Source organism: Podarcis tiliguerta (assembly GCF_965153285.1).
Source record: "Podarcis tiliguerta genome assembly, chromosome: 7".
Lineage (NCBI taxonomy): Eukaryota > Metazoa > Chordata > Lepidosauria > Squamata > Lacertidae > Podarcis > Podarcis tiliguerta.
In genome coordinates, this window is record NC_139540.1 from 59891551 (window position 1) to 59919204 (window position 27654).

At 42.9% G+C, this 27654-nt stretch overlaps 2 protein-coding genes across 6 annotated transcripts in view; both read left to right on the top strand.

The window, feature by feature from the left end:
• Positions 1 to 7626, top strand: part of GFOD1 (Gfo/Idh/MocA-like oxidoreductase domain containing 1) — a 45960-nt gene extending 38334 nt beyond the window's left edge. The window contains exons 2-3 of one of the 2 annotated variants that reach the window (XR_014513384.1): positions 4103 to 6135; positions 6214 to 7626. Coding sequence is in view for 1 of the 2 variants with exons in the window: in XM_083449573.1 (XP_083305699.1) it covers positions 4103 to 5022 (920 nt within the window). In the remaining variant the exon portion in view is untranslated. Of the gene's footprint in view, positions 1 to 4102 lie in introns of both variants that reach the window. The other variant, XM_083449573.1, reaches the window with a different exon arrangement.
• Positions 7627 to 14739: 7113 nt separating this feature from the next.
• Positions 14740 to 27654, top strand: part of LOC310681601 (TBC1 domain family member 7) — a 37363-nt gene continuing 24448 nt past the window's right edge. For 2 of the 4 annotated variants that reach the window (XR_014513394.1, XR_014513395.1), the window contains exons 1-9: positions 14740 to 14871; positions 17090 to 17209; positions 19208 to 19288; positions 19593 to 19780; positions 20575 to 20712; positions 22926 to 23071; positions 23568 to 23697; positions 25030 to 25133; positions 27246 to 27301. Coding sequence is in view for 1 of the 4 variants with exons in the window: in XM_083449625.1 (XP_083305751.1) it covers positions 17098 to 17209; positions 19208 to 19288; positions 19593 to 19780; positions 20575 to 20712; positions 22926 to 23071; positions 23568 to 23697; positions 25030 to 25116 (882 nt within the window). In the remaining 3 variants the exon portion in view is untranslated. Of the gene's footprint in view, positions 14872 to 17089; positions 17210 to 19207; positions 19289 to 19592; positions 19781 to 20574; positions 20713 to 22925; positions 23072 to 23567; positions 23698 to 25029; positions 25134 to 27245; positions 27341 to 27654 lie in introns of those variants that run through there. The other 2 variants (XM_083449625.1, XR_014513396.1) reach the window with 2 other exon arrangements.

A 27654-nucleotide genomic window follows, 5' to 3' on the forward strand; every position in this document is an offset into this window, starting at 1 on the left:
AGAGGAACTTTCTTCTCCTGTAGCTGTAGCCTTGAATTCAAACGGAAATCAATCATTGCTGTGACTTTCTGGCTTCCTAGCCTGCTACTTTTCCACTTCTAGTTTCTAGCTCAAATCACCCCACTCTCAACTGCAGTCTTTGCCTTTTTAACTACCAGCGAGTTGAGGGAACAGGCCCACCTCACTTTCTTTGTTCCCTTAATGGCCCATTACCTAGGCTATCACCTCACGAGGAATTTGAACCCTTGCTTATAATAACACTTGCTGGATCCAAGGGTTAGAAAGGTCTCGACCTACAGTCTACTCCCCCACCCCAAACTCATGACAGTATAAAGCAGTGTCATGTGCTTGCACAGCTGGCTCATTTCAGTCCACTTCCCTAACCTTGGGGCTCCAGCTGTTTTTGGACTACAATTCCCATCATCCTTGACCACTGGTCTTGCTAGCGAGGGATGATGGGAGTTGTAGTCCAAAAACAGCTAGAGGCCCAAGGTTGGGGAACAAGCACTTGCAACTCCTTTCAGGGCCACAGCCAGTCTTTCTAAATGCATATGCACATTTGTATAAATCTAAAGTCCTGAGCTTCTGCTGTGACTCACTCCGTGCAGTCGCACGGCAGTGGGTGATGCGACCCACCCATCTTGAAATACTGAAATGTGGTGCCTAACAATGTACCATGCCTGCAAGTTGAGGCAGTATCTAATGACATGGGTCTCTTGCACCTTCCTCCCACTTGCTTTCAAATGCTGTTCTCAGAAGCACCTTCCCTCTAACACCACATTTGCAGTGCTCATTTGATCCAGAGCGAATAAGGAACCTGGCCTTTTGTTAAGGCAAGAGTTGGCGGCTTTTAAGAGAAGCCAGTGAGATTTTGCTGGTTCTTGTATGCAGGTGACTGAAATTCTGTAATGGGCCTTCTCAGTAGCCTGCCCTGTGGAACGCCCTCCCACTAGATGTCAAGGAAATAAACAACTATCTGACTTTTAGAAGTCATCTGAAGGCAGCCCTGTTTAGGGAAGTTTTTAATGTTTGATGTTCTATTGTGCTTTTAATTCTGTTGGGAGCTACCCAGAGTGGCTGGGGAAACCCAGCCAGATGGGCGGGGTATTAATAATAATAATAATAATAATAATAATAATAATAATAATAATATAATATCTGACCTTCCAGTTGCCAACCCCTGCTGCTGGGGTTCTCAACAGCCCTACAGCAATAAACCAGAACCTTCATGGGAGTTGTGGTGGCAATATTATTATTATTAGGCATTATTATTTGTTTACATTTGGTAGTTGCTTTATACAAAAAAAGGTCTCTAAGCGACTCAACAAGATAAAATGCAAACAGGTAAAATCAATTGAAAACCAGCAAATGTAAAACAATTCCTAAAATGTTCATCCAACAACACAATATGGGCAAGTACTACCCCAGCCCACCAAAAGACGAGCAACAACAGTGGAGGCTAACTTAACTAAAAAAGATGGGTAGATAAAAACGTGTTCGCCTGGTACAGGCAACTACCCACTTAGGCGGGAGTTACGTTCTAGGCCCCTGCGTCAAATAGCATAAAGTGGGGAGCACCCTCTGAACACCCTTTAAACGCCCTCTCTATCATTTGGTCTTCAATCCATACCAAAAATACTGTGTCAAAAAATATCCACAACTAAAACAAAGCCCTGGGGCTGGCTGGAGGCTATGTGGGAAAGTGGCTGCTGCTGCTGCGCTACCCTGCACACCAGCTCTTAGGCAGGGAAGTTGAGCAGCATAAACAAAGTCCCCCTATATCTCTGGTATCTTTGGGGCTTCCTCCACCCTCATTGAGGTGGGTAGGGACACCACCAGCAAGGCCTGTTCATAACATAACGTTTGCTCTTTGCAGTACTTCATTTTAGTTTGTAGGATCTTTATGTATTGATACTTGAATCCTCATAGCAGATGATAAGTTATCATCGCCTCTAACAGGAAGTGGCCTACCCACTCTGGGATTGGGGCATACCCATTGTGATTCCTGAGCAATGCAGGGCTTAAAGGGCATTGCCAATGGAAGCCCAGAAGCAATGGAACAACATATTCATATATTTGCAAAGGCTGCTGCCAACCACTGCTGTGCTGAGACTTCTACCCCCTTGGCCATATGAATAGTTTGGTATGTGCCTTTCGGGCTTGGAAAATGTGTTGCAGGTTTCTATAAAGGCAGGATTTCTGCATTTCTGGCTGTATCCCGATCCTAGAGTCCTACGGAGAGGACATACTCTGTTGACAAAGACTTGTTAAGATCACAGATTTACACTGAATAGCTTTGCAGCCAAAGGTACAATTGGAACTTTTACCTATTAAAGGAATGTAGGTCAGCTACATGAATTCTCTCTCTGAAGCCAAACAAACCTAATTTTATATGAATCAAGGAGACACAGTGGGAGATGGTTGGTTTTTAGTAACAAAGGTTCGGAGGCACTAAAAAGGCAATCTGAACGTTTGAGGAATAAGCTCAGTAGAAAATAAACATGCCTATGGTTGCCAGATCAAAGTACTAAAAATCAGAGAGGTTTGTTCTGTTAGAGCTGGGAATGTTCTGAAATATTCAGTATCCCTTATCTTCTATAGCCATTTCAAACATGCTACCACTAGGGAATATTTTCACCCAGCAAAAAATCCTGGAGCAAGTTATGCAAGGTGTGGCACCATTAAGTCATTCAGAGCAGTGGCTAGGCCTCGAGCAGGTCCCCTGCTGTTTTATCATGAAATTGTGTGTGGAACATCTCACTAGCACCCTTCCGTAACTTTACATCAAGGAGTGTCCTCCATGACCCATCTCCTCTTTCAAGAACCCTTGATAAGCTTCTGAGGAACCCTCCAGGAAATAGTTTAGAAACCACTGTTGTGTAGGGTGGCAATACTGTCAAATAAGGAACAATCCTTTAAATCTGGGGTGGCCCGCTTTAAATAAAGGGTTATTTGGTAATCTTACTGAGATGATATAGCTCATGCTGAACTAGAAGCACTTCCTTGCTCTGTTCAGTTTAACCAAGAGGCTTTAGACCTGTTGGATGGGCTCGCTTGCTTCAATTATGCCTCTTTTTGGAGATGGCAGGAATGTCTATGTAAAATGTAGTATCTGTGACCATGAATTGGAGTTAACACTCTTAGTTTTAAGAGATACAGGCTGCATACACACTGGACATTGAAAGCACACTCCCTCAAAAGAATCCTGGGAACTGTAGTGTGTTAAGTATGCAGTGTATTGCAGCTCTGTGATGGGTAAACTACAGTTCCCCGGAATCTTTGCAGGCGGGGGAATGTGCTTTAAATCTATGGTCTGTACAATAAATTCAAAGTATATATTCAGAAACTTTTTTGAAAAACATAGCTATTGTAATGACGGAAATATGGCTAGAGAATTCAATGGATAGGCAGTACACATGCAAGGAACTGAATTATAACCCCTGAGATAATACCCAGGTTATTTTCTGTGAGGTAATGCCACCTGTTCACAGAAATCCTAAGATGCAGAAAAGCATATTCATCCTTTTAAACACTATATTCTATTTATTAGTACCTTAGCAGGGAATAATAACATTTCAGCTAAATAGGTAAATAAGTTGACAGAACACTGCTGTGTTCAGACAGAACCAGATTTCCCTTATAAACAGTACATATAAACGAGTAGGGAATGTAGTTAATAAAATTTGAAGATGATACAAAATCAGGAAGAGTTGCAGACACTAATAAAGGACGACGAGAACCTCTTGCAAAAGGTTTGGCATAGACAAATGGTTTTTGCTCTTATGATGACATGAGTTCCATAGTCACCCTTTTCAGAGTGGCATCATATTTTCTTGCATGCCAAGAAATAAAGCTGTTTGCATGTGGTAATGGTCAGAAGCCCTGAATTCAGCTCACACCACTTTCTCTGTAAGTGAAACTAAAATGGAGTATCTTCACTGTGTCTTCTGGAAGCCATAACAAAAGCAACGATTGTGCGTGAATGATTACCCCCCCCCCCATATTTATTTAAATGGATTCAACATTTCTGAATTACTAGACTAGACTGTAGGGCCATGAGATGTCCTAACCTCACCTGCTCTTTCTCTCCAATGTCTGACAGGGATTGGAAAGAACGTCATTTGCGACAGGACAGCCACTCCACTGGATGCCTTTCGGATGATGACAGCTGCGCACTATTACCCCAAGCTCATGAGCATCATGGGCAACGTCCTCCGCTTCCTGCCTGCCTTTGTGAAGATGAAGCAGCTGATTCAAGAGGGCTACGTTGGAGAACTGCTTGTATGTGAGGTACAAGTTCACAGCGGGAGCCTGCTGGGGAAGAAATACAACTGGAGCTGCGATGACTTGATGGGGGGCGGCGGGCTGCATTCGGTTGGTACCTACATCATTGACCTCTTGACCTTCCTCACTAGCCAGAAGGCTGTGAAAGTGCACGGGCTGCTTAAGACCTTTGTGAAACAGACGGACTACATCAAGGGAATCCGCCAAATCACGAGCGACGACTTTTGCACGTTTCAGATGGTCCTGGAAGGCGGGGTGTGTTGCACCGTCACCCTCAACTTCAACGTGCCCGGGGAATTTAAGCAAGATATTGTTGTGGTGGGCTCCAGCGGGAGGCTGACTGTAATAGGCATGGATTTGTATGGGCAGAGCAACAGCTCGCCACAAAAAGAGCTCCTTTTGAAGGATTCCACCCCTGTCAGCAATGCCCTGCTGCCCGAAAAGGCCTTCAGCGACATCCCTTCCCCATACCTCCGTGGAACTATAAAGATGGTGCAGGCTGTCCGCCAAGCGTTTGAGGATCAAGATGACAGGCGGACGTGGGATGGGCGGCCGCTCACAATGGCTGCGACTTTTGATGACTGTCTCTATGCTTTGTGTGTGGTGGACACCATTAAAAAATCGAACCAGCTGGGTGAATGGCAGAACATTGCGATCATGACTGAGGAGCCAGAGCTGAGCCCTGCTTACTTGATCAGCGAAGCAATGCGCAGGAGCAGAATGTCTCTGTACTGCTAGGGTTGTGGGGTTTTTTGGTCACCTCTCAGAAAAAAGTGGATCATTGCAGTTCTCTCCTAACAGAAAAAAACATGCCATGTGTCTCAGGCCTTGGACAAGGAAGACAATATAGGGAATAAATCCTTGGTATTTAAACCACATTGCCTAGTTGGTGCTGAAATATTAGATGCGTTCGAAATGCTTGCTTTGGTAGTTGTTCGAGACTCTGTTAAAGAGAAACTTGCATTAACTGTTTACAAAATAGCATTATAGGAAGGTAGAACAGCATCCATTTACAACCGACAGGTGCACAGCTGATGCAGTTGCGTTTACTGTGAATAAAAGGTTCGGGGAGGTCTAGTTTGAGACATTCCTCACCAGTTAGCAGGCTGCAAAGCTGGTGACTTATCAGAAAGCCCCTTCCTTGCAGAAAGCAAAACTGGCTGGCTTCTGTCATGGACACTTGCAGTCCCGCTGATAATAGCATGCTAATTGATTACTGCATCATTCAGTAACCCATGCACCTGTATCGGTTTCATAGAATAAGAACACTTTGGGTATGACTGTGTTGTGTGACCTGGAAAATTTGGCAGCTTGGTTTTCATAGTTAATAATGAAGGTTTATGTTCTGTTTGGACTTCCCCACCCCCCCTTTCAAGGAAACAGAAACAGAAACATGTATATTTTAAAAAATACGTGCAGCTCCAAAATAGCAGCATGTTTCTCCTAGGGCCCTGGAATAATTCAATATCCGCACAACAATCTGCAGAGAAATAAGGGAAATTACTTACAGGGTTACCAGCCAGTCTCCTTATGTCCTCGGATTGTTGATAAATTCCAGAGAGACAACCATGTCAGTCTGCCATAGCAAAACTAATATAGAATCATAGAGATGAATGGGACCCTGAGGATCATCTAGTCTGACCCCCTGCAATGCAGGAATATGCAGCTGCCCCTTACGGGGATCGAGCCTGCAGCTTTGGTGTTACCAGCACCATGCTCTAACCAAGTGAGCTATCCATGTTTAGTACTGTGCAAAAGCTTTCATGGACCAGAGCTTACTTTGTTAGATGCACAAAGTAGCCCATCAGACAAGGCGCGTACGGTCTACAAAAACTTGATCGTTTTTTAAAGGTGTCACAGGACTCTTTTTTTCTGACTTGGGGTTTGGTCTTTAGGGCCCACACTAGGACAAGATTTTTAAAAGCATAGGTTTCAACAAAACCTAACATGTTTTAGGAGGAAATTGCACAAAAACAGAGCATGATTTGTCCAAAGTCTAGGTGAGATGTAGAGACTGCTACCTTAAAAGCTACTAGATAAATTTTTCTTGGCTTGCACATCATCGCTGAGATGACATGGAAGCTTGCACTGAAAAAACTAACTGGGTACTTACTCCTAGAACAGTAAAGGAGTTTACCTTTCCTTTTGGTATCTACTGGACTTTAAATGTATTCAGTCCATTTCACTTCTTTGTAGGTAGTTAATACATTATCTTATTACTTCCTTGCATCATTGAATTCCAGTTACTTTTTTTAAAAAATTGATGTCTTGATGCAGACTCTACTTCTTCCTCCTCCAACACCTGAAGAGGTTGCATGTAAGATTTCTGGGCAGAGGAGCAGATTTCTGCTAATGGCAATGGGGGCATCAGATCATGGAAGGGGAGGATAAACTTAGAAGGGGTGGTTGCAAGTTCCAAGAAATCTGAGAACTGAAACACTGTTCTGTATGATTTGACAATACAAATAATCAAAGGCTCTCCATTTGTGTTGCTGTGTTTCCAGCGACCACTGTGGAAAGGTCTAGTCAATTCAATCATCTCTTGTTTTCCTGTCATTCTCTTATGCTGAATATCAGTCAGGGTGGTGCACTAACAATGTTAAAAAACAAAGAGGAAAATAGAGTACCCATTTCTATAAATCCTCTTATGTGCAGAATTAGCATGCCATCATCTTTCAGTGATTAATTGCAACCCTCTACTTAATCTGGATCTTAAATGATGCCTTGTTTTTATTTTTTTAACCTTAAATCCAAGTGTACATTTATTGCTGTATATATTTATTGTGTTTTACAAGTGTGTGTGTACACAAGAGAGGGAGAGTGAGAGAGAGAGAGAGAGAGAGAGAGAGAGAGAGAGAGAGAGACGCAAACTAGGTATATACAAAATGTCATTGCATGGGCATTTTATGTACAGTAGATATTTTAAAAGTTATTTATCAAACAAAAAGTGTGTGATAAAACAGAGTCTATATTTTATATATCTATACTGTAGATAGCAAAAATGAAACCACATTTAAATTATAGCAAGAGGATATGGGAGTATTTTTTAAAGAAAAGGGAAGGCCTGTGGTGGTTTCTAGCATTTTGACAGCCTGGCTACTTTTAATGGAAAGTTGCATTTTGTGGCTCTCGGCTGCAGCAAAGTCTGTCCTCCTCCTCCTTCAAAGGATGATATCCGTGTATTACTTTTCCATTGCTTGGGGAATGTAGTTAGTTATAGCCAGCCATGAGCATATATGTGCTGCTTAAAACATGGGTTTCCTGCTGTTCTTACATATTTGCACTGTTGGAATAAAGAGAAGCTAAACAGTGAATAAAGACATAAAAGGAAATGGGATTGCAGCTGTCGGCTGTTCCTCAGTTGTGTTTTCTTCCTGCAGTGAAATAGCTTTTCAGTTTTCTCCTGCCATCTCTTACAGGTATACCAGTTTGATTTTACAGACTTGAAGGAAATATCCAATATTCCTGCTTTTGAAAGTTGGGGGGGGGGGTTGGGGGGTGGAGAAGAGAGAAGGGAAGCACAGAGGTAAGAAAAGGGTTTTAACTGGTTGCCCATTCCAAAACTTCTGCTGAAAAATGTAAGCCAATCACTAACACCCCAATATTATTCACCTGTTCCGTATGGAACATAGTTGTGTTAGGCTCTGGTGTGGGATAATGGATGAATCCTAGAGATTACCATTTTGAGGTGGTGATGGATGCTGTAACACTACAATATGACTCCCCTCCCCCCCAACTTAATTGGGTTAGGGAAAGTTTAATCTGAGTCTTGCCAGATGCCTGCAGCATATCATTGCAGCCCAGTGACCATCATACATAACAGCTTCAGAAACTCTCAGCCAGACACTCAACAGTGGCTTCTTCACATCAATTACCTCCTCAACAAACAACTGGAGCAAAACAGCTGTGCCATCAGAGAGGTTTACCGAGCTAAAGCTTGAGCTCATATAACAAGAGACATTGATTGGGTTTTGACTTAGCCCAGAACCCAATTGAGGTTTCCATTCCTTGATTTGGAACTAATTTTGCCAGGCATTAGCTTTCTTTTAAAGAGATGCCACTTTTTTCTAGCACATTCCAGGATTCTCTGATTGTAGGCTAAACTGGGCAGGCACAGAAGACTCCCAGAAACATCATTGTTACTCAGAAAAGTGGATGGGGGGGGGGGATTAGTTCAGTCTGCATTTCAACACCAACCTACCTAATTCATTTTCATATCAAAGCATGAATACGTGAATCAAAACAAAACTTTGAAAATTCGCACTTCTCCAACCAAAACAGTGTACAGAAATAACACACATTAGGGGAAAGTGTGCACAAAGATATGTTTATTAGTGAAAAGAAACCACATCCCCCAAAGATTTGATCTTTTATGATAAGGAAGGTGATGAGGAAATGTGCTGGAAAGTGTAGGCTAATGCTTGCTTGATCCATTGTCTAACCTCCTCACAAACAAATTGGAATAAATGCTCACTATAAACAGGTTGTCTGGAAATGCTCAAAACCTTTACCCATTTCTTAGGGTGAGATATGTTGGTTGCGAGGCATGCAAATAGGCCTAAGCTGGGGATACAGACTCATATATTGGCTGGCTGTTGCCTTAAGTGGGGTTGGGGTGGAAGAGATTGGCTTTCCTAAGGAAAGGGGTTTGGGAACCTCTCTATTTGGCCAGGGGTTACAGGTGCTCCAAATACAGTTGATTGCCATCAGCTTTCCAAACAGAGCTTTTTTTGCCAACAAAGGGGCTCAAGCTGGAGAAAGCAGACATACTTGTGCAGATGCTTCCACAACACTTTTTCCTGCAATGGCCAGTATGGATATTTATAGCCAATCTTTCTGTGCTAATTCAAAGGCTCCTTTAATATTTGAGGCAAGAGCTCATTAACTCTCAATAGAACCCTGGGGTAACATAATAAAAACAAGGGCTGGGCGATGCAGCTGTATGGATAGGATACAATTGCTGTATGGCATCAGCGGTGAAGCCAGTAAACATGGACAGAACAGAAATGCTAAAAACAGTGACAGATGAATTGGCGTAAGGTTATCAAAGTGTAAAGGTGTGTGTATAGGGCTCTGTTTTTTTAAAAAAAGTAAAGATATGTGGACAGTTACTGGTGGGTTTACAAACAAACCAGGAAAGAAAATTGCCTGCTCATGTGTCTTTAACACCAACACAACAGGCAAAAAGCAGGATTTTTTTTCACAGTGTGGAGATAAACCGTCAGCTGCTGGTGTCAAGCTGTTAATCAGAGGGAGAGGAAGTAGCTTTTCTCCATTGTGCCTCTGTTCAGCTTCAGCTGATCCACAAATGCCTCCCACCCACCTGCAGCTACTAACTGCAATCGCCAAGGCCATCAGATGGAGAGAAAACAGCCCATATATACTCCTTGACTTGCTGAATGCAGACTCTGCACAATGGGAAGGAAAGTGAAGCCAGTCTTCGCCGTACCAGAAAAGGAGTGTGATTTCAAACCCCCATAAAGTCAATCCAGCTGGTATGAGAAACTCCAAAAAAAGAAGGGAGCTCTGCGTCTGTCAGCAGCATGGAACGTGTAGGAGCAACAACATGTAAGCAAATTAAATCTGCTACCGTTCTTGTTGATCAGGTTTAATCTTAATATTATTGAGATGTATGTTGTAAGCTGCCTTGGATGTGTGTGAAGATGCAAAAAGCAATTGCAATAAGGCACAGCTGAGCATTTGGTTGAAATGTGGTGGCCAGAGTTAATGCAGGAGACCCAAACTAACCTTCCTGCCCAATTTTATGGTTGGGTTGCTACTTGGTTGACTTTTCAAAAAGTAAATAAATGTCCAGGGTCTACCTTTAATGGCAGTTTCTGGTTGTTTTGTGCACTTGGGAATTGTTTCTTCCTCTACTAACATCAGTATGAGAACAGGGCTCAATTGTGCACACCAATTAAAGGTGTACAAGCCTTTTCTCCTTTTTTCATCTGGCCACCCTAATCAGCACCTTCAGTTGCCAATTTTGGGGCAGGGTTTATGTCCCCCTCAGAGTAGCTTACAAAAAATTAAACTAGTGAATGGCTTGTTTTCCAGCACAGAGGCAAAGTGATTAGGAAAGTTTCAGGTGCTTAATTTGTGCAAGTTGGGCTGCTGCTATTGGCATGGTGGAAAAATGCATTTGAAATGGAGTATTCCAATGAATTATTTTCCCACCTCTGTCAAAAGTATTCCAGTTCACTGGAAAATGCTACTGTTTGGAGGAATGAGTCTCGGAAGAACACAGAGTTCCACACAATGAAAACCAAGTCTATGATTTATAATGGTTAAATCCTCCGATGCAAAAGGATCCCAGGCTCAGTTTCTGCCATCCCACAATATCGCTTTGGGGTACTCACTGCCTTTTAGTGTCCTGAGCTACATGGGTCAATTATCTGACTCTGCAGAGAACTATAGGGGATGCAAAACTCTTCTGTAAACCTTAAAAAGCCAGCGACACTTTCTAGGAGCCAGCTGGCAGGGAGACAGACCCGTGTGCCAGTGAAAGGAGGGGGGTCATTTTTTTGTGCTGATAAGTTTTGGTCTTCCCACTTTGGGCATAGAAAATAATCTGGTGAGTGGAAGTAACTGGGCTAGGAAAGGCAGATAGTAAGAGGAGTCGGCAGCTAGGTCTCACAAACAGCAACAACTCTGTGAGGTAGATGAGGCCCAGAGATCGTGAGTGGCTCAAAGTCAAGTAGTGAACTTCCTGGCTGAGTAATGATTTAAATCCTTATTTCCCAGGTCCTAGTCCAACACTTTTTAACGACTACGCAATGCCATACCCTCCAACATGCCTCAGATGAAAATGGGGACATTTATCACTCCCCCACAACTGACCCTTTTTTGCCCATTTTTGGCCCCTCAGACCATTTACACCACACCAATGGGACACAGCACACCCACCCTCCACTGTCCTGAAAAAAGCAATTAACCCTGATTTTATTTAATTCTTTGGTAGATTTACAAAAAGAAACAAGAAATAAATTTTAGAAAGGTTCCAGATTAGATGCGGATGCACAAAGTGTGTGTGTGTGTGTGTGTGTGTGTGTGTGTGTGTCTGTATGAGATTCCTTGCACTCTGCTCTGCTTCCCCTTCTCACCTAGGGCGGCCCTGCTCTCTGCCAGCACCTCAGGGCTGGTGTGTCATGCAAGGTTGGGCCTTGCCAACGACAGCCTTTCCTCCTTACCCTCCTCCCCAGCAGCCGCTACGAGCTGCTCAGGGAAGGAGGCCAGCAGTGGCAGCCATGTAGCGGCAACAGGATGCTCTCTCTCTGCCACCATTGCTCGGGAAAAGCGCTGGCTCATCCTCTTCCCCGAGCTTGGCAGGGAAAATAAGGACACTCTGGGATCTGATCAGAAGCCAGGATGGCTTTTTGCAATTCCAGATCTGTCCTTGGAAAATAGGGAAACTGGGAGGGTATGCAAGACCCACTGGCTCTTCAGACTTTGAACATCCAAAATTGTAAATACACCTGAAATGGGCAACTAGTTTAAGCATCACTGTAGCTGAACTCAGTAAACCACGCATCGTCTTCCCCTATGCCCTGCCAATTAATTTTCACATGCAGGTAGAAAATGTTACATCCCCGCTAGCAAATCTCGCCAGTGTGTTACAGTGGTTAGAGTGCTGGACTAGGATCTGGGTGGTCCATAGCTGTCAACCTTCCCCTTTTTTTGTGGAAAATTCCCTTATTCCAGCGCCGTTTCCCGCTGCCTCCCACTGCTATCCTGGATTGTTAGATATCCCGTAGACTCTCCGGGACAGGTGAGCTTGCTGATACCTTGTTTTCGAGGCTGCTGATCCATTCTTTTCAAATCTGAGAGTTGACAGCTATGGGGTGGTCTCGGCTCAACTCCCCCCTTAGCCAGGAAGCTCACTGGGTGACCTTGAGTCAACCATAGTCTCTCTCTGCCTGACCTACCTCACAAGGGTAGTTCCAAGGTTCCCTGGGAAGGGGGGAATGAGTATTAAACCAAATTAAGGTTGTAATGCCTAGACGATTACAGCTCAGTGTACAGTACACATCCTATTTTTGGAACTAAAACTCACGGTATCCTTTATAGTTTAAACCTTGGGTTAACTATCTTAATGCCTTTATCTACAGTGGCACAGACATATTAGTACTGTATGTTTTCTTCATGTAGAACACTAAAAGCAGCTCCCATGCTGCCTGCATATGAGTTAATGTTTTAGTTATATTCTAGGAAATGGGTGTGTGTGTGTGTGTGTGTGTTAAATTTTTTGAATTGTATATTGAATTGCTCTGGATGTGAACAACAGCAAAATTCAGACTGTGGAACTGCAAAAACACCCTCAGTCTACACAGGAAGAGGCGGCTTCATCTTGGAGAAAGTTGCCAGAGGGGCTGTGTGGAACTAGGCCCAATTACCTAATTAGCAGCTAATTAGGAGGAGAACACTAGCCAGAAATGAGAGCAAATCCGAAGGGATTGTGTGTGATGAAGTTAACCTTGCTTCACCCTTTTCTCTCTCACACACAAAAACACGTACTTGCTCTTAGTACAGAAATGAATAAAGATCTGGCCATAGAAGCAAACAGTAAAATATGTGGCTATAAAATAAAAATAAAATATTCTCTGGAAGATAATGGCAGCTAAGATTTAGGATTGCCATCCCAGTGCAATATATGTTTCTGAGCTTTTATCTTCTACCCATTATGCAGTTGTTGAAAGCTTGGGGCCTTTTCTCAAGGGGATGGGGAAATGTGGCAATACTTCTTACAGCCCAGTCCATACCAGTGTTCACTGAGAAATGAGTCCTATTGATTCCAATGTGATTAACCTGCAGGTGTGCATGTTTAAGATTGGGCTTTAGCTGCAGATTACAGGGTGTCCTTTGGGACTGAATTCCATGCACCTTTATGTTCTCTCTCTTGTCTGCAGTATCTTTCTGTACCTTTTAATAACTTTCTGGATGGGTTGTCATGTTATTCTGCCACTAAGGCAGAATAATGCCTCTCTGTCAGGAACTTCTAAAATAAAAAAATATGAGGGTTAATTTGAGTTGTACCAGATGCAACTATTTCTGTGTGTACCAGGGGGACTTGCATTTATTGATTATTCCTCTCCCAAATCAGGTTTGAAAATGAGGATAGCACTTTGTCTCCCTCCTCCCTGGCCCCCAGTGGGTTGTGAAATCCCTCCCCCCCGAAAAAAAAACACTCCTCAACATATTAGATGTACATAGGCATGCCTAAGCAGCTCTTTGAGTGCCAGCCTATGAATCTTGTGACACCAATAAAACCTGTTTGTTACAGCAGGAGGAGTCCATAATGAGTTGAGCAACAGCAGCCACCTAAGCATGTTCTGTTCATTGTAAACCTAAGAAAAGCTGATGCAAGTCTGCCACCTATTGTTTCTTTCAAGCAAAAGCCTCATAAGCTGCAAAATGAACAGAACAACCCCAGCTTTTTTTGTAACAAAAAAGAATGTAGCAGGTTTGTTTTAAAAATAAAGTAAAATGAAGACTGTGACAGGATGATTTTCTGAAACGTAATAATACATTTAAGAACAGCCAATCACTGGGCAATACTATTCCTGTTTGCTAAGAAGTAAAGGAAAACCTATTGGGCTTATTTCCCAGGAAAGTGTTATATAGAACTGCAGCTTTAGGCATCTAAGGCACCCACGTGTCTTGGTATCCAAACTCTGGACATGGATTATAAAACATCAAGCAGCCTCCCTAAAACAGCATCTAGACAAGACTAGGTGGGCTTCCATGGGGCAGGCATTTCATACACATTGAGAGAAGGGCCTCATACAGCCGTAGGCTTTGCCCAGCCAGCCCCGGGAAAGTTTGCTTAGGGCTGTGCTGCAGATGGTTAAATTTCAGCAGCAACGCAGCTTGTAACAGAACTGAGATGCACTTGGTATGCTGTCAGTGTGACTGGTGTCCTTATAGTTTGGGTTGCCACTTTTGCTCCTTGTGTTGCTGGACCAGTGATATTAAGCAAAATCGGGTGGGTAGTGTTTTGGGTAGGACAAGCGATCTGAAATCCTAATTTGCTGTCTAGAACACAGTTAAAAAGTGGCCCGCTTTTTACTCCTTGGGAGTAAATACCATTGCACTAGGTAGGATTTACTCATAAATAAGCAGGTTTAAGCTTACATCGTGGAAATAGTAGGCCAGTAAAAGGATTAGTCAAACCGATATCCTGCAAGGTTTTCACTTTTAGTCTAGCCTTCCCCAACCTGGTGCCCGCCAGATTTTTGGGGACTACAAATTGAAGACGCCTAGGTCGGATGAGGCTGTTTTAGTCCGATGCGTTTCCAGCGCCACAAAACCCCAGCAGCAATATTACGAACGCCAAGTTGGGAATACGTGCCAATTTGCGCAGCGCTCGCGCCTCGGGGTCGGGAAAGACAAGCGGCTCTAGGGCCTCCGAGGCAGCGGCCGCAGCTTCTTCCTCCTCCCCTTCCCCACCCCTTGGCTGGGCGGGCCGGCGGCTGCGCGGGCCGAGCCGGGCGGAGCTCCTTCGCGCCGAGTCGTCGTTGCCGCTTGGCCGGTCGCGGCGGCCCTGGCAGAGAGCGAGCTTCGCGCTGCCCGCCAGCCCCTTCTGCACAGGCAGGTTTGCGCGCCGGGTTGGGAGAGGCGGCGGAGCGCCCGAGCGCCCTCTCCCGCTTCGTCCCCTTTCCCTGCTTGCTTCTCCGCTTTCCTGTCGACCCTCGAGCGCCGCCTCCGCTGCCGCCTCCCTCTTCTGCATCTACTTCACCCGGCCGGTTCCCATAGCGGTGGCCCGGGGTTCTCCCTCCCTGTGGTGCCCAAGCTGGCCGCCGCTTTTTCCAGCCCTCCTCGCGCGCTCCTCCTCCTCACGTGCAGTCACCCGTTCTTGTCAGCTCCCCGTTCCCACGTGCCATTTCTGGGCCGCTGCCTTCTTACCTGCTTCTCTCTCCCCACCATCGTCTATATTTTTTTCCAGCACTCCTTCATTTCCTGTAGCGTATTGACGCCCCTTACTTCCTATACCCGCAGCGTTCGTTCATTCGTTTGTTTATTATATTTCCATACCACCATTTCCTTCAAGGTGGGGGACGTGGTTCTCCCTCACCCCCATCCGCACCCGGTTTTATTTTCACAATAACTCAGTGAGGCAGGTGAGGCTGAGAGGAAAGCAGCCACTGGCCCAAGGTCACTCATGGCGAGCTTCATGGCTGAGTAGGGATTCGAACCCAGGCCTTTCAGGTCTTAGTCCAAGGCGTGCAAAATATTCTTACATTGCAGGGGGTGGGACTAGATGACTCTTGTGGTCCCTTCCAGCTCTACAGTTCTGTGATCCTATGATTCAGCCTGTATTGCTGCATCGTCAGGCATTTGACCCACCTAGCTCATATTATGAGTGGCAGGGACCAGGGTTTCGGAGGTGGGTTTCTCCCTGCAGTACCTGGAGATGCTTAGGGACTGAACCAGGGATTTTCTGCTTGCAAAGCAAACGTTCTGCCTCTGAGCCATGGGCCACACTTTCAAAACTAAACGTCTTCTCTTGGAAATACATTATCTGGTATTGCTCTTCTACCTTCATTTGCTGCTTCCCAAGTGTTTACAAACCCATCTTCTCTCACTCCGCCTCATCCTCCAAATAGCATCCCAGTTCCTCCATTCCTCACTTTTCTGTCCTGTAGCCAGAGATTCAAAAGCGTCTAGTATCTCCTTGTACTTACTTTCATGATTATTTTTTTACATATCAACCTTTTATAGGTGGATATTGGCTAAAACATTTCTCTTCTGAGGAAATAAGTAAGGAAGGTTTTAAGATGCTAGTGAGGTTTTTTGCAGTGTGGAGGAATGGACATTTTGCGTTAGATTTTTAATTAGCTTTGCCTCAGATTTGTTGAAAACAGACATTTAAACTTGTTAACTGTTCATGTTGGCAAATTCAATACGTAAGCTCCATGCACACAATGCACTAGACTCTTTGCCTATAAACGATTACACCATTATGAAATTGTAAACTTAGTTAAGTTGCCAGGGGACTGTACTGCCCCCCCGAACACACACACACACACATACACACGCTCCAGGCTGAAATAACACTCATGTTTTGCGGCTGCCTGGATGTGATAGCTCTGTGCAGCTGCAATCCTAACCCCACTTACTTGAGAGTAAGCCCAATTGAATTCCATAGGACTTACGTCTAAATAGATATGGTTAGGATTGCATTCTGGCACATTTATGATGCATTACTCTAGAACCCAAAAACTTCTAATAAAATAAGTAGCCTTTTAAGGTGACAAAAAACTCTTTGTTTTTGCTGCAACAGATCACTTTAGGATATGGCTGTTGTTCAGGAAGTTTCTAGCTTCAAATTATGTATTTATAAACACATAAAAGTATTTTTATAATGCCATAACATAAAATATTAGTAAAAAAATAGTATTTTATTAGCTGCATTCCATACAATTGTATCAAGCAGTTAAAAACACAGCAGCACATACATTTAAAACAAAATTAAAACCACATATTGTATTAAAATTCAAGGTGATGTACAAGATTAAAACAAAATGCAATTTAAAAGTGCAGATAATCATTAAAGTGACTGGCTGATAAAAGAATTAAAGAGCTACAAAGGACTGTTGCCTTGAAAAAGTATTCATGTAAAATATTCCTGCATTGCATTGCAGTGGTCATGGAGGGGAGCTTGGACCATGAAAGGGAGCCTGAAAACTATGGGGAAGAGTGCACACTGCTTTTTTGAAGTTCTGAAAGAGGGACACTGCACTTTTCATTGTTTTTTGTCATATTTTTTTTGCAAGCCATCATGATTAATTATCTGTTTTTTCCCTAGACTGAAATATGGCTGAGGATCCTCAGAGAAATTTCAGATCGGTGTATTATGAAAAAGTAGGATTTCGTGGTGTTGAAGAAAAGAAATCATTGGAAATTCTTCTGAAAGATGATCGGCTTGGTATGCTTGGTAGAAGACCATTTTATATCACACATTCTGTTTGAGCTCACTTAATTGCAAAGCATGTTTACTTGAAGGAAAAGTCTGTTTGACCCAGTGATGCTTTCTTCTCATTTAAAAGAAAACTTATCAGGTTTGCACTTTCCAAAACAATATGTGAATTGAAACACATAGCACTTGTCAAAATTTGCAGTGCGGTTCTCTAGCTAAGCAGTGTCTACAAAAATGCATCTTAAAGAAGATTCCATGCAAAACTGTGCATATTTGCAAAACTGCACGTGTAATGTTTTCATTAGGAGAAATTTGCACCAAAAAGTTGAATTTTCATAGGGATTTTTAAAAATAATAATAAAAAAAATCACAAATTGCAGCAGAAATGTGAATTCAAGACTGGAAAAATGACAAATTGAGGGAACTAAAATTGACAGATTTGTCTATCCCATTGCCTGAGTAAATTTTGCTTTCTTCTCAGATTGGCTTACACTCAGCCTCAGTCTGTATATTCTACCCACAAGGGCGAGGAAACATTTCTCATTTCCCTCTAAGGCAGAATATTTTGTGTGAACTGAAGATTATGCGATGCCTTTCTTGGGAATGGAATAGATACACACACACTTGTGTGTGAATGAATGGACCTATTTGTTAGTTCACACAAAACATTCTGTACTCTCACAACATGTGGAGCGTAACCTAAGACTTAATGTGAATGATCTCTCCTCTGTTTCTAGCTTTCCCTGAGATAACTGTATGGAAAAAGATTCTGGACCTATCTGCACTATGCGTTTAAAGCAGTATACTTCCACTTTAAACACTTCCACTGTGTATTCATAAGGGATTTGACTTAGATTATATCTTAGATTATTCTTTGTTACTCGCCTTAATTTTTTAAAAAAACTGAAAGACTCTATCTAAATAGTAATATAATGCAACAATACCTGGAGTTCCCAGGGAAAAAGGAATTAAGCATTAAACTGTTCTGGGGATTGTCATTCTGTGAGGCACATATGGGTCGCCTAACAATTCTCAGCACCTTTACCAAACTACAGTTCCCAGGGTTCTTTGGGTGAAGCCATGACTTGTAACTTGTAGCTTGAGACTCCAGCTCCCATTTGTCCAAGCCAATATGACCAATGGTCAGAGATTATAGGAGTTGTAGTCCAGTCGCAGATTCCACATGCATGGGGGATACTTCTTTATTTAAAAAACAGGTACTGTATTAGTTATTAGTTCTGTTGGGTTACTGAACTTGAGAATGCATATATGTATATGCATGTGTGTATAAACAGTATATGTGTGTATTGATGTGTATGTGTATAAATACACACACACACATATGCACACACACTAAAGATGGCTTCATTTAAAAAAAAACCTAACTTTGTGTTTGTTCAATTATCATTTATTTATTACACTTCACCGGTACAGTGGTTCTTTGGTTCTCAAACTTAGTCTGTTCAACTCCCGAAACGGTTCAAAAACGGAGGTGCGGCTTCTGATTTGCTGCAGGAGCTTCCTGTACTCAAGCGGAAGCTGCGTCAGATGTCTGGCTTCCACAAAATGTTTGCAAACCAGAACACTTACTTCCGGGTTTGCAGCGTTCAGGCGTCGCTTTGTTCGGGAGCCAAGCCATTCAAGGTACCACTGTATTTCAAAAAGGCACCCATTTTGTGGTTTCAAATTTATTTACCTTTAATTGACAGCAGCTGATGAATCAACCAAAAACTCCTACAAACTGTTTTACCCTTTACCATAAATCTTTTGAATATTGCTGCTAGGTTTTCATTTTGCCAAAGGACTAAAAGTGGAAAAAGCACGTGTTTTAAATTGGGTTTGTTAACCTTGAAAAGCCCGAATGATTCTTTGATGCCTCCTAGAAGCATGATTGGTGCTGGACACTTACAGATGTGTCCTGGTTGGCATCAGTTGCTGAGAAAAGAGATGCTTCATAACTCCGTTCGAGTTCTAAAATGGTGTTTGTTCTTAAAACCCCCTTCACAGATATTGAGAAGCTCTGCACATTCAGTCAGAGGTTTCCTCTCCCATCCATGTATCGGATTCTTGTGTGGAAGGTGCTTCTAGGTAAGATGATATGGGGAAAGCAGATTCTTCATTCGAAACGTAAGGGCAGGTTTGGACATATGCTTAGTGTAATGCTAAGGAAAGCTTTTGAATGCTCCATTGAAGAAGCCTTTGCATGACATCAGGGACAGGACTAGTTAATGCTCACATATTTGTTAAGTTCTTGAGCATTCCTTATATCCAGGGCTTATAGTACTTAGTTGATCAGAGAAAAACAACAACTGCTGTCAGAAGATCTAACCTTCCACCAGAACGTGCAAGAACATGCAAACCTAGTTCTCCTTTCTCTCTCTTCTTTTTCCAGGAATTCTTCCTCCTCACCATGAATCTCACGGGTTTGTGATGCGATGCCGAAAGGAGCAGTATAAGGACGTGCACCATGCGCTCCGAGTAATTCGCTTTATCAAGGATTCTACCCCACAGGTTGAAGTTTTCCTCCGAATATACCAGCTGGAGTCGGGAAAGCTTCCTCGGAATCCATCTCTCTCTTCGGTCAGTCGTGCTGAAATTTGCCCTTGACGATACTCCTTTGTATGAAGGTCCAAATCTTTTCCACCTGAAATTCTGCTAGAGTGAAGAAACTGTATAGTGGCCACATGAACGGCAGTATCTTGAGAGGTCAAATTCAGCCTTAACCAGAGATACTGTAAACAGGGCTTAGGGAAAGCACATTCTGGTACCATCTAGGGCAGGCACCCCCAAACTTGGCCCTCCAGATGTTTTGGGACTACGATTCCCATCGTGCCTGAACACTGGTCCTGTTAGGGATGATGGGAGTTGTAGTCCCAAAACATCTGGAGGTCCAAGTTTGGGGATGCCTGATCTAGGGCATGTCACAGAATGAATTTCCCTTGTAGTTAGTGGCAAGAGTGGCAGACATCCAAGCTGAAAGTTGGCAGTAGGATTGGGTTGCTGAGAAAATATCCCTCAGTATGGTAACCTTGAATGGGAAGCAAATCATATATACTCCCTGGAGAAGGTATAATTAGTCCTGTTTAGCACTTGGATGAGGAACCTATAGCTCACCAGATGTTGTTGGACTAACTCTCATAAACCTCAGTCAGGATTTTCAGTGGTCATGGATGATGGGAGTTGTAGTCCAGAAATATATTGGTATGCCACAAGTTTGTCCTCCCTGTTTTAGCACATAACAGAACATGGTGGCACCTTACAACAGAGGAGCAAAATTATTATATGTTGTCAAATAACAAAGTTGACTGGAAAATGCTGTTCCGTGAATGTGTTGCCTCTTGATAATCCCATGCCGTGGCTGCTTTGCTTTCCAGGAAGCCGAGGACGAGGTATTCCTTGCCATTGCTAAAGCTATGGAAGAAATGGTAGAAGATCACATTGATTGTTATTGGCTCATCAGTAGCTTTGTGAACCAGTTGAACAATAAGTACAAGGATTCAATACCACAGCTGGTAAGAATATTATATGCATACATATCTACATATCTGCATTCATCTATTCACACAGGAACAGTATAGTGAGATTACAGGTATAGAAGTTGTACATCTTCTATGTTGTTGCTGTTTCTGACAAGCTCTTGCATAAATACCCTGTGTGGACTTGGAAACTGAATTATGCTCTGGATTCTTTTTTGGAGGGGATGAGGGAAATGCAGTGCAAGTTTCTAGAACAGCAGTGCAGTGACTAGTGGGTAGCTCAGGGCTGACTAATTTGTGGCTCGGCTCCCATCTCCCAGCCAACGTGGCCAACAGACTTCTAATAAATATCACGGGGATTGGAATGCTGATGACAAGGAATGCAATCAAGGTTTGGGCATGTATTCAGTTGTGTGTACAGTGGTACCTCCGGTTACAAATGGGATCTGTTCTGGAGGTCCGGCCGTATCCTGAAAATTCTGTAACCAGAGGACCACTTCTGTGCATGCACGCGGCGCTGCAGAGCGCTTCTGCGCATGCACGAGAAGCAAACCCACTTCTGAAAATTTATTATTCCAAAAATGAAACCTTCATCTGGTTGTAAATATTAAGATTATACCAGCAAGAATGAGTCTTTCTGTAAAAAAAAGGAAAAAAGATTTAAATCAAGTCTTACTGACTAGTGATTTAAATCAATTTTATTTAAATCAAATCCACCCTGCCTAAGAGTCTTAGGCTGCCGCCCTTTGGCAGGGAAGGGGTTCAGCTTTGTTCTTACACTAAATGAATGAGGCCAGTCCCTTGTTTCTAAGCAGCAGTGATGCAAATGACTGCAGAACCGCCTTCATTCTTCTCCCATGCAAACTGGATGCCAGACTCCATGCTTTAATAGAAAGAGAAGTTTGTAGAAATAATTTTTGCAATATCTATAAATAAGATTTGATAGGAAAACACTTTGGCTTGAACTTTCCTTAGGTGATGATGATTTAAAAAAACTTTCTATACTGCCCTTCATCCGAAGATCAGAGTGCTGTTTACAATATGAAAACACAAAAAATACACATAGCACAATAATAAACAAAAACAATACTGGGTACGGTTTAAAAGGCCATAGATTGTTCAAATAGCCAAAGACCTGGGAAAGGAGGAATGTTTTTGCCTGGCACAAAGATATGTAATGAAGGCGCCAGGTGAACTTCCCCGGGGAGAGCATCCCACAGGTGGGGGAGCCACCACAGAAAAGGCCCATTCTTGTGTTGTCACCCTCTGGACCTCCTGGGATGTCCTCTCCCATCACTTTTGAAGACACTTGGAAATAGGGGCATGTGTCAGTTTCTTTCGACTAATGAAGAGTAAGTGATTTTTAAGATCCAGTTTAAGGAGAAGGGAACAGGAGGCAGATTTACATAAAAGATGACATTATAGAGAGCCAGTTTTTCCTCATTGGTGCCAGTCCTCTCTGAATGTCTTTACATTATTAATAAAATCATGTTTATAGTTAAATATTCAGATATAATTGAAGACGAACAAATGAAAATAAAGAAGCAGATGTTTAATTAATTGCTAACCTTGTCCAAAAGGTGTCCAGAGAGAACTGTTTACTGAAGTGAAGAAAACTGTGTGTGTGTGTCAGTGTCATTCAAAATAATAGAGTATTTCTGGATGGGAAGTTACTGTGGAGCCAGTGCTGCTTATGAACCCCAGTTTTTTGTTTCAGTGTCCACACATTGCTGTGGTCAAAATGACAGCCCATACTTTTTTTGTTTACTTCCTCTTGGACTTCCTCTTCCTTTACTTCCTCTGGACTTCCTCTTACTTTTGGAAGGGGTGTGCATGTAAAATGCTGAAAAGCCACCCAACAGGGTTGAAGAGCAGGTAAAAACAGAAAGTTGCTCCCTGCTGATGACAGTTTCCTAGCATGTGCTGTTTCCTTCCCCACCTGTCTCTTTTTTTTACTAAATTAAGAATTGCTGTATTGTTACGAAGTCTCAAATTATTCTGTATATACTCTTTTTGGAGCCTCACAATCAATAAATATGGAAATGTTTAGTGAGCCTTACATTTTGGATCTGACCTTTGAAGAACATTATCTGACATGACATTTTTCACAGTGTGTCATGCTGAATCTTTTTTTTCTTTTTTTAAGGCGCCTTGCTGCTTGTGGTTTCTTGCTATAAATACCTATGACAGTGAGATTTATTTATGGACATTGATATACTTTATCACTTCTCTTGACATTTATCCTGCAGCCAAAACTTTTGGAACAGTACCTGAGCCTTGAAGACAGCGGACTCTTAACGCATCTGAAGTTGTGTTCAGCAATGGACCATCTTCCTTACAATCTTTGGTTTAGAAAGTGTTTTGCGGGTTGTCTACCTGAATCCAGCTTACAAAGGTAAGCATCTTTCCACTCCCGTCCATCTTGGATCAATCAGATCATTGTAGCATCCTTGAAAATAATCTGTTGTCCATCTTTAGCCTACAACCCACAATACCACAAACTCCTGAGTAGTGTTCCCTCTCCCCTGACCAATGCTGCAGAGTAGTTTTATAGATGGAGTATGTTAGCTGCAAGATACCTATAACCTCACCTCCAAACTCGGAAATGTTGCATGAATATCTTTTGACAAGTCAGAACTTTTTGACATTCTAAAATCTGTCAGTTAAGGTTATATAGGGAGTGATGCAAACTTTGGCATTTTGTATTCTCTGCATCTTGCACCAAAGGGTGGAAGTGTGAGTTATCATTTGCTGCAAAATGTCTCAGTCCTGCCATGACTGAGATACTATTTTGGTCAGGAAAGAAAAAAACAACAACACTTCAGTACTGAATATAAATTATAGCTAAAAAATTGTAGGTGTGCAGTTTTTATTACTCTTATCTTTTCTAGGGTTTGGGACAAAGTTATTAGCGGCTCCTGCAAAATTCTGGTCTTCGTTGCTGTTGAGATTTTATTAACCTTTAAAATGAAGTTGATGGCCTTGAATAGCGCAGGAAAGATTCAACAGTTTTTGGAAAATGTAAGTATTTTTCTGCACACTAATATACTGCCCCCCCCCCAGAACCCACCCCCCATAAGGGATTTGTTTTGCGTATCAGATTTTTTGGGGAGAGAGGTGGTTGCGAGAGAAAACTGAGATTTTGCCCAGTGTTCAAGAGCTGCAATTAAAAGTTTGCAAAATTTTAAAAGGTACAGTTCAGACATGGCATCAAACCATGATCCATGCTAATCATAGTTTGGTTTGAGCTTCCAAATGTAAGACTTTCACAATGGTTTCTGAATTCAGACATAACAACAAACCAAATTTAGCACAAAACACAGCCTGCGTGGCAGCTTCAGTATCCATGTTTTGTGAAGTGATCTAGGTTCAGAAAAAAACAACAGACCATGGTTTGTCTTGATGTCTGAGTGGAAAGGAGAGGATTGTCTCAGTGGCTGAGCTGGGCTCTGGAACTCATTCTTACCTGAACAGGGCCTCCCGCTACACTCCCCTCTCCCAGGGATTTCCATAAGATGGGCCAAAACATTCCTTTTTATAGGAGCACTTTTGAGCCATAAATAGTCACTGCCTTTCCAAGTAGCTTTGGTTATGTTTAGCAGCAGTTTCGTGGGTTCCCCTCCTTTCTCTCTCTGCTGTTTTAATGCCTTACAGCTGCTTTCTTTTATTTATTTGTTGTTAGTCTTTTTTTAAAAATCATTTAAGTTGTTCTTTTAACTTCTGTTGCTAGCCACTTTAGGCTTATTGAGAAAAGACGGGCTATAAATGTTTTAAATAAATAGAACTCGTTGGCTACATTTAAGCAGGTTGCAGGATTAACTTGACCTTGCGACTTTTTTCCCCTTTCCCAAACCCACCACATGGTCAAACAATTTCACAGACTACAATGCTGTTTCAAGCCAGTTTATCTTTTTGTATTTGCGTGAGTCGCCATTTCATGCACACACACTCCCTATTTTCATCTGTGTTGGGGGAAAGAGAATATCCTTGATGCAGGAATGGAAAGGAAAAGAAAGAGTGGAATTGTTTGATATGGATGACCCAGTCTGGATTTCCAGGTGTGCTTTGATGCACGCTTGGACCTTTTTTTGAGAGGAAAGTTCTTCTTTCACTTCACTGATAGGGGACAACTCCTCCCCACACCAAACTGTTTGCATGCAGGGAGCTACTTCTTACTTGAAACTGAATAAGCAAAAGAGTGTGCTCTGTGTGCGTGCATTTGCAATTGGCGTGAATGGATATGGCAGGAGTGTGGAAGAGCAATCCTATAGTGACTGGTCTTTAGCTGCCTTTAGGTTTGCTGCCTGAGATATTGAAGTACTCAAACTGAATATCTCTTTTTATCTTTTGTAGATACCTCAAGATAACACGGATGCAATAGTGAGCAAAGCAATTGAGCTGTGGCAAAAACATTGTGGGACCCCTGCCCACTCAGTCTGAGACCATGCTGCCTGCCGGTACACTTTTATTTTATTTGCCTTCCCTTTGTCCTTCCTTACTCAACAACACCTACCGTATTTTTTGCTCTATAGGACGCACCAGACGATAAGACACAGCTAGTTTGGGGGGGAGGAAACAAGAAGAAAAAAATTCTGAACCCGAAAAGCCAGAACAGCAAGAGGGATCTGGCTTCTGGGATAGCCTCTTGCTGTTCTGGCTTTGGGGACAGCCGTTGAAGCCTCCGCAGGGCAGTGGGGTGCTTTCGGAGGCTTTGTGCAGCTAACCCCAAGCTAGAACAGCGAGACGGAGCGCTGCGCAGCGCTCTGTCTCCCTGTTCTGGCTTTGGGCTTAGCCGCGCAGCCTGCATTCGCTCCATAAGATGCACACACGTTTTCCTTTACTTTTTAGAAGGGAAAAGGTGTGTCCTATAGAGCGAAAAATACAGTACTTAAAATTATTTTAACAAAGGAGATGGGGGAGCAATAAAATTGCTACCACCGTATGTGATGGACTTGAAGTGTATAAATATATCTAGAAGGGGTGCTTTTAAGTCATCTGAAGTCTGTGACCCCTTGCCTACAAGTGGAGTCTCATTTATATGAGTTGAGTTGGATTTGTTTCCAAGTAACCTTGTTTATGGGGTGTGCAAAACAGGAGCCATAATGAAGGACGTGATTGACTTTTTTTACTCTCTGGAATAGATTTCTGCCTGGTTTTCTCTCACTCATTCCTCATGGCACTAATTTGGCTTTAATTCAAGAAATCTGGTTAAACTGAGATGTTCTCCTGAACAGGAGCTGCCTCTTAAAACCCTGTTGCACATTTTCAGATCTTTGCAAGGTCCTCCCATAGGGTTAGGAAACTGGCAATGCAGGCCTTGCCTCCAGGGCTACCTCAAGAGGTTCCTAGCATACTGATCCTCTTTCCCCACTGGAATGAACAGAAAGCAGCGTTGGCAGAGCTTCCCCCCTTTTACCTTTGCAGTCCAAGAGTGGGAAATAGGAGGAGGCAACTCAAGGTACATAACAGAGTCATTCTGTTGGTTTCTCCTGCTCTATATTGGGGCAGAAGGGATTAGAGCTCTTTGCATGTGTCTTGTTCACATTTAGGGGTGTCAGGGGGTACAGTTAATGTTGGTCCTTGGGATATGTTTAATTCAAAATTTGATCCCTGATTTGTTTGTTTGTAGAAATCGTGTTCAGTGGTAGCTCCTGGCTGGAACTAGAGACTCCCAAATACATAATTTTTAAACTAGGTGCTGGTGATGACTACTGTGTAGGCTTCTGAATTATCCTTATTTTCTTGACATGGGCTCTTTTTTTGAGCTGGAACTCACCGGAACTCTGTTCCGGAACCTCTCAGGTGGGCGCTATTGCCATTATAAGAGAACAAGGGAGGCATTCAGGGTGAGCTCCGGCACCTCTTTTTTCTAGAAAAACAGCACTGCTCTTGAGCTGTTTTGATCTGGTTTTTAGTTTTGGGATTAACAGACCTGTGGCGGGGGGCACTCTGTGAGTTAGATGATGTGGGGGGGGGGCATCCCTGTCAGTTCTGCTGGCCCTCTGAACAGCTTGATACTGTGAACTTAAAGATTATCTCTATTGGATCAGGCTGGAAACCTATCCAGTCCAGCATTCTTTTTGCCCTGGTGGTCCACCAGATGGCTGTGAGAAGCCTGCAAGCAGGATATGATGGCAACTTCTCCTTCCTGCTGCTGCTCCCCAGGACCAAGAGGTGTAGTGGCTCTGATCCTGAAGACAGTATATAGCTATTTGGACTCATAGCCATTGGTACCCATGAATTAGCCTGATTTTAAAGTCAATCCAATCTAGTGGCCATCATTTCCACAACTTGTGGCAGCAAATTCCATCGTTCAGTTATGCACTGTGTGGTGAAGTACCTCTTTTTTGCTTGTGCTGAATTGCCCAGCCTTCAGCTTCATTGGACTACAGGTTCTGGTATTATGAAGCAGGAGCAAAGCCTTTTCTCCATTCACTTTCTACACCTCAATCATTGCCTTGTTCATTGCCTTGTTTCTAAATTTGAGTCTCCTCAGAGGACTCAACTTTTCATTTTGGCAGTGTTGTTCGAAATCCCCTGATCACTTTGGTTTTCTACTCCCTTTTCAGATCCACCCAGCGTGTGAAACCATCACCAGCCAACCTGGGAGATCCCTCCAATCCTGGTAGGCAGTTAAGCACTGACAATAAAATACTGATTCTCACAGGCTTGGTACGTGATGTCCTTTTAACTAAAATAAAACGCCAGGTTCCTTTGCCTTTCAAAAGGTCCCTCTGTGCTGCTCTTCCTTGCATCATGGTTTGCTTTTCATTTTAAATTGTTTAAAAATTTAGTTGCCTTGCCTAGTGATGTGGAAAGTTGTGACTTAAGTAGAGGAATGTTCACTCAACAGCTCCTTTATTCTCTTTGCTTCCTTTGCCCACTCTGTTCCCTTACCTTACGCAGCAAGGAGAAGTGTTCCCCCTATGCCAGAGTCTTTTGCTCCCTGTGTCCCTTGCCATTGTTTGAGCTACAGCT